At 35.0% G+C, this 15,463-nt stretch overlaps 1 protein-coding gene across 1 annotated transcript in view; it reads left to right on the top strand.

Annotated features, from left to right (window-relative positions):
• The window catches only part of CCDC191 (coiled-coil domain containing 191), a 93,647-nt gene that overhangs the window by 13,497 nt on the left and 64,687 nt on the right, over positions 1-15,463 (top strand). Inside the window, 2 exon segments of the mRNA XM_051985317.1 lie at positions 7,282-7,452; positions 11,823-12,001. Of these exon segments, the coding sequence (XP_051841277.1) occupies positions 7,282-7,452; positions 11,823-12,001 (350 nt within the window).

Raw genomic sequence — 15,463 nt, 5'->3', positions numbered from 1 at the left:
ATGATACAATATAATTTTATTATACTCTATGGATTTGAATTTTAATAGATCGGTTTATGTACTTTAAAAATCAAATTAAATTCTTATATAACAGAATTAACCTCTAATAAAAGATGTTACTTCTAGAACATAGGTTTTGGCATAATATTTATTCTAATCACTTGAACTGTAGTACTAGTCAGTAGTACCATAAAGGAGTTTCTGCTATATGTAAAAGAAACCTACAACCAAATTACGTATGTTCTCCAAAATTAAATTCCTCTTTGGAGTTCTCTGTTTTTGTTAGGATCACCATGGCTCAGAACATTGAAGCTGTTCTAGATTTTTTTTTTTTTAATGTACAATCAGGATAGTTTATTAATTGTCCTTTTCCACTTCCAATTCCACTACTGTTCTCCAGGCCCCAATCATTTTACACATGATCTATCTCAAATTGCAGCCTATAAGAAAAAAATCCCAAGTTTTTAACCTGACACATATATGTCCCTTCCAATCTGATCCCTACATTCTTTTCTAATTTTATCTTTTGAAAATCTCTAATAGGGACCCCCACTTTTCCAACTTGTCTTCTTCCTGCCATTGTGTATGCTGCTTCACTGTATTGTTTATCTAAATTCTACTGTTCATTCATAGGCCTAGCTTTTCCTTCTCCATTGTCAGTGAGCCTCTTAATCCTAGGAAATCTTGGATCTTTGAGCTTTCTCACTAGTATATTTTGGCAAATTATATTTAACAACTTACTTTCACACAGATCCTTCTTTGAAAATGAGAGTGAAAATGTATTAAATTTATGTAAAAATATATATATGTGGATATATACAGTTTATACATATATACTTGTATGCAAACTTGTAGGCAAATATTTGAATTCCTATTTATCAAAATTACAATTAGCTCAATGAAATAACTGCTTTGCATGACAACCTTACTTTCATAAGCTTCTAGCTGACCCATAGTTAGAAAAAGTACATACACAGAAGAGAATAAAACATACATTGGGATGAGAAGATGCTAAGGAATATCTAGAAAATTGTTAACAGAAAAGAAAATATATCCTCTTTTTAAAAAATTGACCTTTCTTATAGTCACTTTGGATAATACTTTTGTATTTGTATTTTGTATTTGAAAGTTCTGAGTAGGTAGAGGAAGCAAAAGGGTCTTTTAACCTGTTAGCAATAGCTTACTCTCTACTCTGCTGGGAAATAGGAGAGGAAAAGAGGAAAACAATATACATAGACTTTCTGAGATACTTTCAAGGAGAGCAAAAGAACAAGTATTCTGTCAACTCTTTTATAAATAGGGGAAAGGATGGAATTCTCTAAAATGAAAATATACCCCTTTGCTCTTCAGTTTTATATATTTTTTGAAACTGAAATAAGTACTAATATCACCAGTACTCCCTACTTTTCTATCATAAGAATAATGTAATAGTGTTATTTATTTTATCTTATCTCGTTCTTCTCCATATTGACCCTGCATTAATTTGGCCCAACTTGGCCATATCATGATAGAGCAGTTGGAGATATGTCAGGGACATTCTGGAGGAGGGGACTTTTTGGTCTGTTTTCTGAGAGATGTTCATCTCGTAATCAGAGGCTGACTTTGTATAGCTTTTCTGGGTGTGGTTCCTATTAAAATTCTGTCTGGATTTAATTTAAATGCAGAATTGTCTATTTATGTAATATATCTTCTTGCCATTGAAAAGAATTTAACAGTTAGGTCTATGGTTGAGCAGATAGGGGTTGCCACTCTTTAAGGATAAAAACCTTACATCTTCAGACCCTAAAGATGAGGTCTTTAGAGAAATACTGCCACCACTTTCTTGAATTCCCTTCTCTAGTTCTTCCTCCTGTTCTTGTCAGTCTGGAGCCAATTCACTAGAGAGAGAAACTCCTCATCAGTGTGATTCTTGCTTTGTCATGTCTTTTAAGACTGAAGTGCAAACCTTCTCTGACCCCTGACAGATGGATTCCCTCCTGTGAACTCTTGGTGGCACCTTCTTTACTATTCACTTAGCATTTGTCATATGACATCTTGTATTTTCTTTTATTTTGTAGAAGCTTGCCTTCTACTAGCATAACAGAGCCTTTTAAAGTTGTTCTGAGAGGTCATTCTAGTAGCTTTCTATCTCATTAGGATTCAATAAGCATTTATTATATACTCACTATATGCCAAGGATTGTGCTACATACTGGAGATCAAAATAATCCTTGTCCTCAAGGAATTTTAAAGTCTACTGAGAGATTCTAGAGACCACTCCTCAATTCATTGAGGACTGATAATCTTGTCAGTTAGAAATATATTTCTGAGACCACTCCTCCTTCCTATCTATGAGCCATAGAATTAATATATCTATGATAGAAAGTTGGATAAATATGTGCTGAATTTTCTTAGAATTCAGTTCGCTTGTAATTCCGTTAAAATTACAATAAACTCTGCCCCTTGGCTAAGGGAAAAAAAATAAAAATAATGTCTACTGGGGGAAACATATGCACAGATAAGTAAATGTAAAATACATATACAATAAAGTATAATTTGATAATAAATAATAAATTTAATTTGAATGAATGAATGAAAAGACTTTTTAAGTGCATACTATATTCAATACCGATACTAGGGATACAAAGAGAAAAACAATAAAAAGAGCATACATCTAGGAGGTGGCATGTGAATTCAGCCTTGAAGAGAATAAGGTTCTGCAAGATGTAGAGGTAAAGCAGGAGAAACATCCAGCATTGTTGACAGCCTGTTTACAAATGAGATGGAATGAAGGCAGGGGGGGGGGAGGAAGTTAGGGGAACACATAAAGGAAGGCAGTTTGGCTGGACTGTAGAATTCAGAGCAGGGGAAAATGGGAATAAAAAGTGTGAAACTTTTCCATTTGGAAAGATTAGCTGGAGCCAGATTTATCATAGATTTTAAATGCCAAACAGAGGAGCTTTTACTTTAACCTAAAATACAAAAAAAGGAACCATCGAAGTTTCTTGAGCAATTGGAATGAATGGGGCCAATTCTGTACTTTAGGAATATCAATTGAGTGGCTTGGAGAAGGGAAAAGGGAGAGATTGGAGGCAACGAGTTCAATTAGGAAGTCATTTTGATTATCCAGGCCAGAGGTTATAAGGGTCCAAATTTGGGTAATCATCACATGATTGAAAAAAATGGAATGGATATGAAAGATATCATGGAACTAGAATTAATAAGACTCAGCACTTGATTGTATTAGGGGTTGAGAGAGAAGAGTAGAGTCAAAAATGAACTGACTTCAGTTTACAGACCTTGGCATCTAGAACATACTTTTGACAGAAATGGGGAATTAGGAAGAGGTTTCAAGGGAAAGATAATAAGTTCTTTTTCACATGTGTTGAGTTTGAGATGCCTATGGGCATCCAAGTGGAATTGTCCATTTGGCAGTTGGTAATGAAAGACTGAAGCTCAGAAAAGAGACAAGGATAAATATGTAGATTTGGAAATCTGTGTGCCTAGTGATGATAATTAAAAACTATGAAAGTTGATGAGATCACTGACAGAGTGTATGGAGAGGAAAAGAGGGTCCAAACTGCCTCTTTTTAAAAAAATTACTTTAATTCAGAGAGCCCCTAATTCCAGTTGTTGAAGTGAATAGCCCTAATTTAGTCATGTAGGTTTTATCTTTTTATTCTCTCCCTTTTGAAGGGCTAAACTTTCTCCTTGTCAATATGAGCCCATCTAATTGTATCTTATTCATTTTCCCTGCAGACTCCAAGTCTGAGCTCTTCTAAAATACTCTTTCCCCAGTACTATTACCTCTATCTTACACAAAAGACAACTGCCTCAGAGAAGTTAGTATCTCAAAAACATATAGGGAGAGAGCCCTGAAACACACTGCCCCATAGGAAGTAGGACATGGATAGAGATCCTTCAAAGGTGACCAAGAAGCAATGTTCAGATAGGTAGAAAGAGGACTACAACAGCATCCTGGGAAGAAACCCCAGGAAAAGAGAGCATCTGGGAATAAGGGGTAGTCAACAGAGACACTGAAAAGAGGTCAAGAAGAATGAAGTCTCTGAACAAGGATACTGGATGTGAGAGTTCACTGTTAACCTTGGATGGAACATTTTTTTTGGTAAAGGAAGAGCATAAAAGCCAAATTTCAAAGGTTTGAGTAGAAAAGAAGGGAGTTGAGGAATATAGGCAACAAACATGGACAGCTTTTCCAGGAATTCAGTTATGAAAAGGAGGAAAGAGAGAGAGAGGAGGAGAGAGAGAGAGAGAGAGAACTTGAGGTTTAAGTGCAGGTTTTTTAAAGATTGAAAGTCTGGGATATCATTACAGACAAAAACAAGGAAGGAAGCAATGGCTAAAAACAGAAGAAAGATGAGAAAGATAAGAAATGTTTCACATCCCAGGCAGCCCTCCATTAGGAAACCAGGGTATGACTAGCTTAGATATTTTAGCATCTGCTCTGTCCTGACCCCACTTCTCTCCGAAGAGATCTAAGAGGTCTAAGAGCCTTAATTACTGAATGGATGCAGCCTCTCTCAACTGAGACCTATGGAAGACTAGCTTAGAAAGGCCAAGTCTCCCACTGTACCCGAGCAAATCCAGTCATTTAGATCCACATCTGGCCAATGGACCCAGGCAGTTTGGGGGAATGGAAAGGTGGGGAATGAGGCAGGCAACCTTGCGCAGCCCTCTCTCCCTTAAATCCAGTATACTTATTTGTCATGGCATCATCTCCCTTCAAGAACAAAGGACAAACAACAACAATAAGAGTGGAGAGAACAAATGGAGAGCATCCATGTCTATTGTTATCCCTACAATGCCAAGAGATCTAGAGGAAGACCCCCAGCTCATTGGATCAACCCCCTTGTGCCAGATTTATAGGAATCATGGATGAGTTAAAGGAGAACACACTTCTGTCCTCTCTTGGATCTATTAAGAAAGCATCAATATAATCTTCTTAATAACCTCCTACAATTTGTATACATGCTGCACATTTGTACAACAAGCTGGTTACAAACAGCTTGTGATATAGGTAGTTCAATAATGATTTCTAGATAATGGTTGCACTAGCTTTATAATTCTCTGAGGTAGAAATCTGTGGCAGGACTAGCATATCTTTAATAAGCTTCTTCCCCTTTTAAAAATAATTCTAGAGTCATCTGCACCCAGAGAGAGGATTGTGTGTTGATCACAAATAGTATTTTCACTCTTTTTGTGTTGTTTACTCACATTTTGTTTTCTTTCTCATTTTTTTTCCCTTTTTGGTCTGATTTTTCTTGTGCAGCATGATAATTGTGGAAATATGTATAGAAGAATTGCACATGTTTAACATATATTGAATTACTTGGTGAATAGGGAAAGGAATGGAGGAAAGGGAGGGAGGAAAATTTGGAACACAAAGTTTTGCAAGGGTGAATGTTGAAAATTATCTATGTTTATGTTTTGAAAAATAAAAACTTTAATAATGAAAATATACACATCCCCTTCTAAAATATAAAATAAAAATACTTCTAATTCAGGGGAAGTTAGGTGACTCACTATAGGTAATAAAGGAAGTCAGTATCATGAACAAGATTTCAACTCAAGTGCTTGAGTGCACATCCAGTGAGATTCTAAGTGGTATAATTATAGTTGCTGTTCCCACTGCACTAACTATGCTGACTCTCGTATCTTGCATCTCAATTTCATTGAAGTCCTCTAAAATAAAGGACTGTTTCTTTTATCTGCTTATATCTGTTATCTATTATAGCATCTTTTCATAGTACTTATATATGTATATGTGTGTATATGTTTGCAAAAATAATTTTTTATTACCATCAGCTGTGTGTGTGTGTGTGTGCATGTGTGTGTGTGATGTATATACTTATATATAGTTAATGGTAATAAAAAATTGATACTCATATCTGAAAAATTATAGTTAAAATTTAGGGAGGCATTTAGGTAGCTAAAAAATTAATCTAAATGGAAATGGGTGTAGAACTATACCCTAAGGAGATCAAAAAAAGATGGAAAGGACCCACCTGAATAAAAATACTCAAGGAACAATTTTTTTAATAGCAAAAATTTGGAAACTAAAGGGTGCCCATTAATTTGGAAATGGTCTTATGGAATATGAATCGGATGAAATATTATTGTATTGTAAGAAATAGCAAATCCAAAAGATTTGTATGGAAAGACCTTCTGCATCCAGAAAGAGGATTGTGGGGACTGATTATGAATCACAAAAAAGTATTTTTACTTTTTTTGTTGTTGTCTGCTTGTTTTTTTTCTTTCTTATTTTTTTTCCTTTTTGATCTGATTTTTCTTACACAGTATGATAAATATGGAAATATGTAAGAAGAATTGCACATGTTTAATATATATTGGATTACTTATTATCTAGGGAGGAGGTAGATAGAAGGGAGAAAAATTTGGAACAAGGTTTTACAAGAGTAAATGTGAAAAACTGTGCATATATTTTGAAAATAAAAAACTATTATTTAAAAAATAAGAAATGGCAAAAGGTATATATTGAGAGAAACCTCAAAAGACTTGTATGAATTGATGAGGAATGAAGTAAATAGAACCAAGAGAGCAATACATACAATAGCAACATTATGAAGAAAAGCAAATTTTAAAGACTTAAGAACTCTTGATATAATGACCAATCAGAACTACAGCGGCACACTACCCAGCACTGACTGAGGTTCACACCTCCCTTGAAGCTCATTGGGCCAGAGAGCACTATGGGAGGTGTGAACTCATTGAACTCCAATGAGTAAAGGTGTGAACACAAACCTTGTATTAATTAGTTCTACTTAGTACCTTGTTTCAGGTTCTGCCCAAAACATCTTCTTGTAAGATTAGATCAACTCTAATTAGTTAGCAGTTAGTAAGGATTCCAACAAGTCATGAAACTAAAGTTTCAGTAAATAATAGTTTTGTAGTTTCATATAATAATAGTAACTAACATATAGTGTTTCCCATGTGCTAGGCAGTAGGCTAAATAATTTACAATTAGTATTGTAACTGATCCTCAAAACAACCTTGGGATATGCTATTATAATAATCTCCATTTTATAGATGCTGTTATGATCCCTGTTTTCTAGATGAGGAAACTGAAGCAAGAGAGCGAAAGTGATTTTCTCAGTAAATGTCTGAGGTAGATTTGAATTCTTCAATCTATAAGTATATGGAAATGCTTATATTTGTTGATATTTGTCAAGTTCAAAATAAGCTCCGAAATAGGCTTGCTGTTTTTATTGTATCTAAAATAACTTCTATTAGTAACAAGGAATTATTTTTGTTTTCTTATTAGCTCAAGAACTACTTAATGACTGGATGGACTCAAAACTTAAAATGGAATTAACAAGTGATAAAGAAGATGATGGGGATGTTGTGCCCAATGTTACATCTTCTGTGCCCAATGTTACTTCTTTACCAGGAGAGAATGGTGTTGATGATCCTAGGAAGTTTGAAAAATTTGATGGTAAGAACACATATGAAAGCTTTAAGTTCTAAATTAGTTCTCTGAATAATTTTTGAATTATAGGGGATTTTTTGAAGTACAATTTAACTTTGTCTTAAATAGTTATACTTAGTTTTATTTTTGGTTTTAGTGGTCATATTTATTCTAATTCTATTTAAATTACTTGTGCTATAACCTAAATATATTAATGATACTTCAGGAGATGAGAGCAAAAGATCATATTTTAGTTCTAGCCATAATTAAAATTATATTATTTTAAAATTCTGCTTATAATCATAATACTTAGTTATTCTCTAAACTATCTTTTCGTGTTTTATTAATCATTGCTTATAATAACTTAAATGAAAATCTTTTTTCACTTTTCATAAGTGATTGATACGAAGTATCATTTCAGGAAACATCACCAAAAAGCATTTAATTTGTAGACTTTACTGCCAAGCTAGGTTCTCATAAAAGCTAATTAAATGCTTAGATTGACTATCAAATATCTCCCTCAGAGATCTTTTTTTGTTGTTGTTTTTTTTTTTTTTTAATGAGTGATGATTGTGACCACTGCTGGATATTCCCTGAAGTACAGTACACAGAGTTTAAAAGAACCCCTCAATCCATAATCCTGTAAGATCCAGGTCAGACGCCTAGATTTCATAAAGACCATACAACCTTAAATTTCATATAGACCAGACTTTTTTCCCTTACTTGATAGTATTCTCTACAATATCCCTAATGAGCAATATTCCAGGCACTAATTGAATAAATCTAGTGATAAATTTAAAACTTAGTGCTTTTTCAGGGCAACTGGTTCCATCGTCAGCTTCAAAGAGTAAAAAAAGTTCTACCCATATGCATAGTGAGCCAAAAATTGCCTTCTTATAAGTTCTACTCATGGGTTCTAGTTCAATCCTTTAAAATTTTAACATTACAGCTCTTTAGTCATTTGAAGGCATCAAATTCACTCCCAAATCATCTCTTCTCCAGGCTAAATGTGCCTAGTTCCTCCAGTTGTTCTTAGCTTCTGGACACATTGAGATCACCTTCATCTTGATACATTCCAGTTTATTGTTCATCTTAAACCAATCTGTGTTGTCTGAAAGCAGTACTCTAGATGTAGTTCACAGAGTACAGTGAAACCACAAATTCTCTTGATTTCAGTGCTGTGCTTCTCTTAATGTGCAGCTCAAAGTTGAGATATGTAATGGGCTGAAGCTGCCTCCCTGAAGATGGAAAGTCACCACACCCTTGAGCCTCACTTAAATCTCCATGCCCTATGAGGATATGGTCATTAATCTTTTCATTGTCTTCCTCCTTTTCCTCAAGCTTCCTCATCTGGCTATTCCTAGGACTTTTCTTTTTTCTATAACTTGTAGGATTCTTTAAGGCCAATTGTATTATATTGTATACATATAATGCCTCGATGGAAATTCAACGAGGACCTTTTTCGTTGTAATATTCAGAGATTGGTGCCCTGTTAATCTCCAATTATCTGAAGAGATTTGTTCTTCTTCTAAGAACCAAGGGGAGGTGCGTTTTAATGTACCCAGAAGTCTAGCTATCTGTTCCCAAGTTATAAGTAGCCCTTGTCCTTCTATCAGCTTAAGCATGCTTTCTATAGCTTCACTTTGGGGCAGGGGGTGGAGGTGGGGGAGGAGGTGGGGATGGAGGAGAATCTTTTCCTAACATCTGTCCCATTTCAGCCAGAAAAGGTTACTAGTTTAGTCCTTAAGAAAATAAGTTCCCTGTTTGTCTATTACAATACTCACCTAAGTTCCTGGTCATCAGAGATTTCTTCAGTGAAAGTAGGGTCCTTGGGCCCCACGTTGGGCGCCAAATGTGATGACCACATATTTTAAAATCAGCCGGAGTCAGGGATTCAGGTTAAGGGAAAATCCTCAATCTTTATTCTTTGTGGAGGTGAAGGGGGATGGCGATAGGAATGTGAGCAGCCGTGACATGAACCCGGCCAGCAGTCTCTCTGCCTCTTTCTCTGCACCCACCCAAATCCTTTCTACATCATTTCCTATACAACACATCAAAACTTGCACAAATAGTGGGTGGGGCCATTCTTTCTCCAAGCATATATTAATAGAGTATTATCCAATTGCTTGGGATCTCAGTGCATCAACTCGAGCTTCATCCCATTACAGAGATATAAATATGTGCATGTGTTTGGGTATACATACATACATATTATTAGATTAAACTCATGAGCAAAGATCTTAGATCTTTTTCACATTTATGTTGTCATATTTATATTGTCAGGCTGGTTTTCCTCCTCTTGATTTTTTAACATAATTATACGAGTTACATTTAATTCTTTAACAAATTTTTCTGTTGATTTCAACCTATTATTCCTATTTTTTAAAAATCAGAATTCTGTCCATCAGATGTATTAGGTGTCCCATAAGATACCAACTGAAAATTTAAAAAGAATGCCTTTTTTCCTTCAAATATATCACTATTAAAAAATGTTTAAAATGACTCCTAACTTCCTGTCCTACTTTACATTGATTCATTAATTAATCAGCATTAATCAGCATTTCTTGGACATGGTAGTCCAGTAAGCTTTGAAGCCATCTGGAAACTGAACTGTCACACAACCTGTATTTTTAAAAAATAATAGCTTTTTATTTTCAAAATACTTGCAAAGATATTTTCAGCATTCATCCTTGCAGAACCCTGTATTCCAAATTTTTCTCCCTCCTTTTTCCCCACTTCCCTTCCCTGGACAGCAAGTAATCCAATATAGGTTAAACATGTGCAATTCTTCTATACATATTTCCACAAATATGCTACACAAGAAAAATCAGATCAAAAAGGGAAAAAAATTGAGAAAGAAAAAAAAAATCAAGCAAACAACAACAGAAAAGGTGAAAATACTATGTTGTGATCCACATTCAGTCCCCACAGTCCTCTTTTTGGGTGCAGATGGCTTTCTCCATCACAAGACTATTGGATTTGGTCTGAATCACCTCATTGTTGAAAAGAGCCAAATACATCAGAATTGATCATCATATAATCTTCTTATTGCTGTGTACAATGTTCTCTTGGTTCTGCTCATTTCACTCAGCATCAATTTGTGTCTCTTCAAGCCTTTCTGAAATCATCCTGCTGATCATTTCTTATAGAATAATAATATTCCATTATATTCACAAATCATAACTTATTCATCCATTCCCCAATTGATGGAAATCCCCTCAGTTCCCAGTTCCCTGCCACTACAAACATTTTTGCACATGTGAGTCCCTTTCCCTCCTTTAAGAACTCTTTGGAAGACAGACTCAGTAGAAACACTACTGGATCATGGGGTATACACAGTTTGATAGTCCTTTGGGCATAGTTCCATATTGCTTTCTACACCTTGTATTTGTCCATAAAAATGTGGTTGTCAGTATTCCTATAATTCCCACAGTGGCTTCCAAGGAATATCATGGAGGACAGAGTGATTTGGTTCTTTTCCCTTGTCAGAGATTCTAAACCACTTTAGACACTCTCTTGGGAACCTGCAGAACTATTCTTAGAGAGTTGGACCCATTAGGGTTCTAGAAATATATATACCATATGGTGTACCCCCTCTACCACCTGCCATGTGGGTTGCCTCCTTTTCCTAAGTCACCATAGGCAAAGAAAAATCAAACCAAACAAATGCAACCAGTTCCTGTTTTCCATGAGGGACAAGAGCAAATCCTAAGCCTACTCTGGCTTCTCACACTCAGCGAGGCAACAAATAAACCAAGAGTCAGGATGTAAAACTAGAGGCCAAGTTTAGAAAAAAGTGCTGTCTCCCAGTGTTCAAAGAAATGGGGATTTCCAGTAAGATTAGAACAGATTGTTGGCATCAGTAAGTGCAGTTTCTGGTGAATGAAGATTGCTGTTTCATTATAGTTGTAGGTAACAAATGAAGGGCTGTACTGAAATTTTATAGGTGTGTTTTTATTTTTTTTTTTACTAGGAATCAATTTGTAATTATTAAATATATAGATAAATAATTTATTAAGTGTTTACTATGACTAGGCACTGTATTTACAAAGAAAACAAGACAGTTCCTACTCTTAAAGAGCCTACATTCAAGTAGGGGAAGATAAACTTTAAAGGAAAATTGGGAAGTGGGGAAGGAGGGAGGGAGGAAGTATCTCTGAGGCAAGACTGTTGGTGAAGAAATGGAGTGATCTGGAGAGTGAGTTGAGTTAGCTATGAAGTGAGCTTGTTTGAGCTCCCTTGAGAGGTGATAATCCTGGCCAGAATTCACACATTAGGAAAGGATGTCTCAGAGCAGATGCATCCTGAGGTGGTCAAGGATACTGGGAGGAGCTAGTGCAATCCACACAGTGAGTTGATCTAATTTTAGAATTATAACAACTCTGAGTTTCTTTCAGATTTGTGTGGCCATTTGGAAGAAGAAGAAGAAAGTACCACGGTTAAACAATTTATGGACCATCTTCTTCATAAAGATGTAGTGGATTCTGGTATATTGGAAGACCTTGGAATGAAAGAAAATCAAGAAAAGAAAAAGCAGAAGGATCCCCGTCTTACCATGGAGATGAGACATAAGCAGGTGGGAGGGAAAAAAACAACAAAATTGAAATGGATAACAGGAAGCATTCTTTGTGTAACACATTTAATAAGCTTCAATAAAGATTTAGACTTTGTTATGAATAAGGGTACCATCTGTGATTGTGTTAGAATGAAAGCCAAATTAAGAACTAAGGAGAAGGATGGGCTGAAGGCAGGGAGTTGTTCACCCCCAACAGTTTAAGAATAACAGAAAGAAAGAATAAATGATCCTGATTTCTTTCAGAGATGGGAAAACTGGATAGATGGATTCATCTAGATGGATAGAATTAGCTTTGATGTATGGTATTCCTTATCATAAATATACATTCTAGGCTTTTATTTCAAGTGATTTGAGTTATGATAGTCATGCCAGAATAGCATAAAGATTCTTGTGAGTGACAAGTCTACTCAATTTAATAATTGCATGATTCTTTTTTGAAAAGGTAGGAAGTTCACATTGCATCTTTAAGTTTATTCAGCCATGTTCAATAAAAATGAACCTAAGACTTTCTTTCCACAAATGGTGGTTATCACAAATGTTTTGCTCACGTGGCCTTCTACTTCTGGAATAATTATACCTTTCTCTTCTCTTTCCCTCCTCTCTCCTACCAAAACAATTTAAAATGACTGAAGTAAGTTTACCTGAATTCAGAGTAATTTTAGTTACTATTACATCATCGCTAGGATAACCACTAATCCTCCTCCCTAAAATCACTTACCTGTTGTCTATTGCCTGAAGTTTCTTTATCTAAAGATCATTTCTCATTCTACAATTAGTGTCAAAAGGCTTAAGAACATAGTAAAAACCTGGCAGTTGATAAACTGGTATGTATTAGAGTTTAAATTAGATGATCTCTGAGTTCCTTTATAACAGTAGTGTCAAATTCAAATAGAAACAGATTAGAAACAAATTAACATTTTCAAGTGTGTTAAATTTTTATTTATTTTGTTAAACATTTCTCCATCAACATTTTAATCTGGTTTGGGTAGCAGGAAGAGAGTTTGATACCTTTGCTTTAGGATGTTGACATTCTGTGATGCTAAGGAATGAGTGCATTTGTGGATGACATCAGGCCCTTTACACTTTTGTTGTAGGTGACAAAGCATGACATAAGCTTGATGTCACAAAAAACGGGGACTTTATAGTTTTGTCTAAAGGAAACCTATTTTAGTCTTCTTTGGATAGGGTTGTACACTAGGTTCTTTCATCATCATAAAAGGGTAACATGATAACTCACTTTACAAACCTTGAAGCATTCTGTAAATGTTAGCTATTATTAGTAGTTTGTGCTATAATTGACATTTATAATTTATAATGACAGTTAACTTTTACATAACTTTTAAGATTTTCAAAGCACTTTATATCAGTTACTTATTTAATCCTCATGTCCTATGTGATTGCCAATTCATTCCTAGGCTTCTGTGAGTACAACTGGTGTCAATTCTTATAGACTGATAGGCTATTAGACTGGAAGGGATTGTAGAAATTATCTAGCCTTACTCCTTCATTTTATAGATAAGGGAAACTAGGAATCAAAGGGAATTAATAATAATAACAATAATAACAACTAACATTTATTTAGCGCTTAAAAGTTTACAATGCATATGTTCTCTCATTTGATCCACACAGCAATCCTGGGAGGCAGGTACTATTATTATCTCCATTTTAAAGATGGAAAAATAAAGACTGAAAGGGGCTAATTTACTTATCCAGGTCCTAAGCAACAAAATCAAAATTCTAACCTAGGTGTGCTCGCTCCAAGTTCAGTGCTCATTCCATTGGACTAGGTCCTAGGTGACCCTGGTCCTTTACTCTTCTCAAGAACCATAACACTCTTTTTAATGTTATCATATACTGTTGCCTTTTGTCCTGTTCCAGTCTAATATAAAAAGCATTTATTAGGCACTTATTAGATACAAGCCACTACATTTGGTGCTAGGACTAAAAATAATTTTAAAAATTAATAAAAAAAATCTTTAACCTTGAATTCTCATTGCACTGGGGCCATATATAAACCAATAATTCTATACTTGGTCATTTGAAGAAGAAGCAAACACTAACAATTAATGAAATCAAGAAAGCCTTTCTTTACAACATGGCACATGAGATGAACCTTGAAAGAAGCTGGAGGTTCTAAGATGTGAAAGGAAAAGGATCATTATAAGTGAGATGATGGACTGAGTTTGAAGAATTGCAAATAGGCAATTTGACTAGAGCATAGAATTGTGAAGGGAAGTGATTTTAGTACACTGGAAATGTAGACTGGAGCCAGGTTCTAAAGGACTTTAAAATGATGTTCAAAGCAATGCTGAGGAGCTTGATTTTTATCCTAGAGGCAAGTGACAAGGTTCTTGACTAGGGTAGTAACATGGTTAGGCATGAGCATTAGAAAGATTATTTTGTTATCTCTGTGAAGGATGAATTGAAGAGAGTCTACAAACTGGAGGTCTTTTTAGGAGGTGATTGTAGTCCAAGTGAGAGATCAAGTCCTGAACTAAAATCTTCTTTCTCAAAATCTTTGGAAAGGAGTAATGGCCTAGAAAATAGAAGGAAAAATGGATTAGTTTAGGAACTATGTGAATGGAAAGAAAAAGACACACAAAAAAAGTCACGAAATTGAAATTGATCAAGACTGGCAACTGCTTGGATATAGGCGTGGGAAGGAAGAAGGAAGAATATGGTGAACCTGGATGACTTAAACAAAGATGGTGCCCTCAGCAGCAAGAGGAAAATTTAGAAGAAGGGTGAGTTTAGGAGGGAAGTCAGAATTCAAATTTTGCCATACTTGCTAGCTATGTGACCCATGGACAAATCATTTAACTTCTAAGCTTCAGTTTCCTATAATAATAATAATTATAATAATAATAATACCTTCTTCATAGGAAGATCAAATAAAATAATTTGTAAAGCACTTTGCAAACTTTAAAATACCCTATAATGCTAGCTATTATCATCATTATAATAGATTCTATTTTGGACATATTGAATTTGAGATTCCTCTTGCATAGCATTGCATAGTAGAGTATTTATGTACATATCTTATCTGCCCTTCTAAATCATAAACTATGCAAAGGTAACATGTCTTAAAAAAAATTTTTATGAATATTATGCCTAGCATGCAAAGAGTATTTAATATGTCTGTCAATATATATTTATTAAGCACCTATTATGTGCCAGGCACTGTGCTAAGTGCTAGAGAATACTAAAAAATAGGAGGTTTAGCATATTTTGGGTGATAAATTAAACAAGTATTTTACCATGAAAATAAAAGAGGGAATGCTAAGGAGAGAGAATTATGCAAGCAAGAATTGCCCAGCAGGACAAGCCTTCAAAGTATTGCTGTCCATAGCATAATTTCTGTCGTGTCTTCTTGTCTAACTAATAGCAGCAGCAGCAGCAATTCCCTTCAGAGCCTCTGAAAGTTTGATAAGAGCATCTGAAGATTATTAACAAACTCTCCCA

Source organism: Antechinus flavipes, chromosome 3 (genome assembly GCF_016432865.1).
Source record: "Antechinus flavipes isolate AdamAnt ecotype Samford, QLD, Australia chromosome 3, AdamAnt_v2, whole genome shotgun sequence".
NCBI lineage: Eukaryota > Metazoa > Chordata > Mammalia > Dasyuromorphia > Dasyuridae > Antechinus > Antechinus flavipes.
The sequence above is the reverse complement of the archived record's forward strand: the minus strand, read 5'-3'. Positions and strand labels throughout refer to the sequence as shown.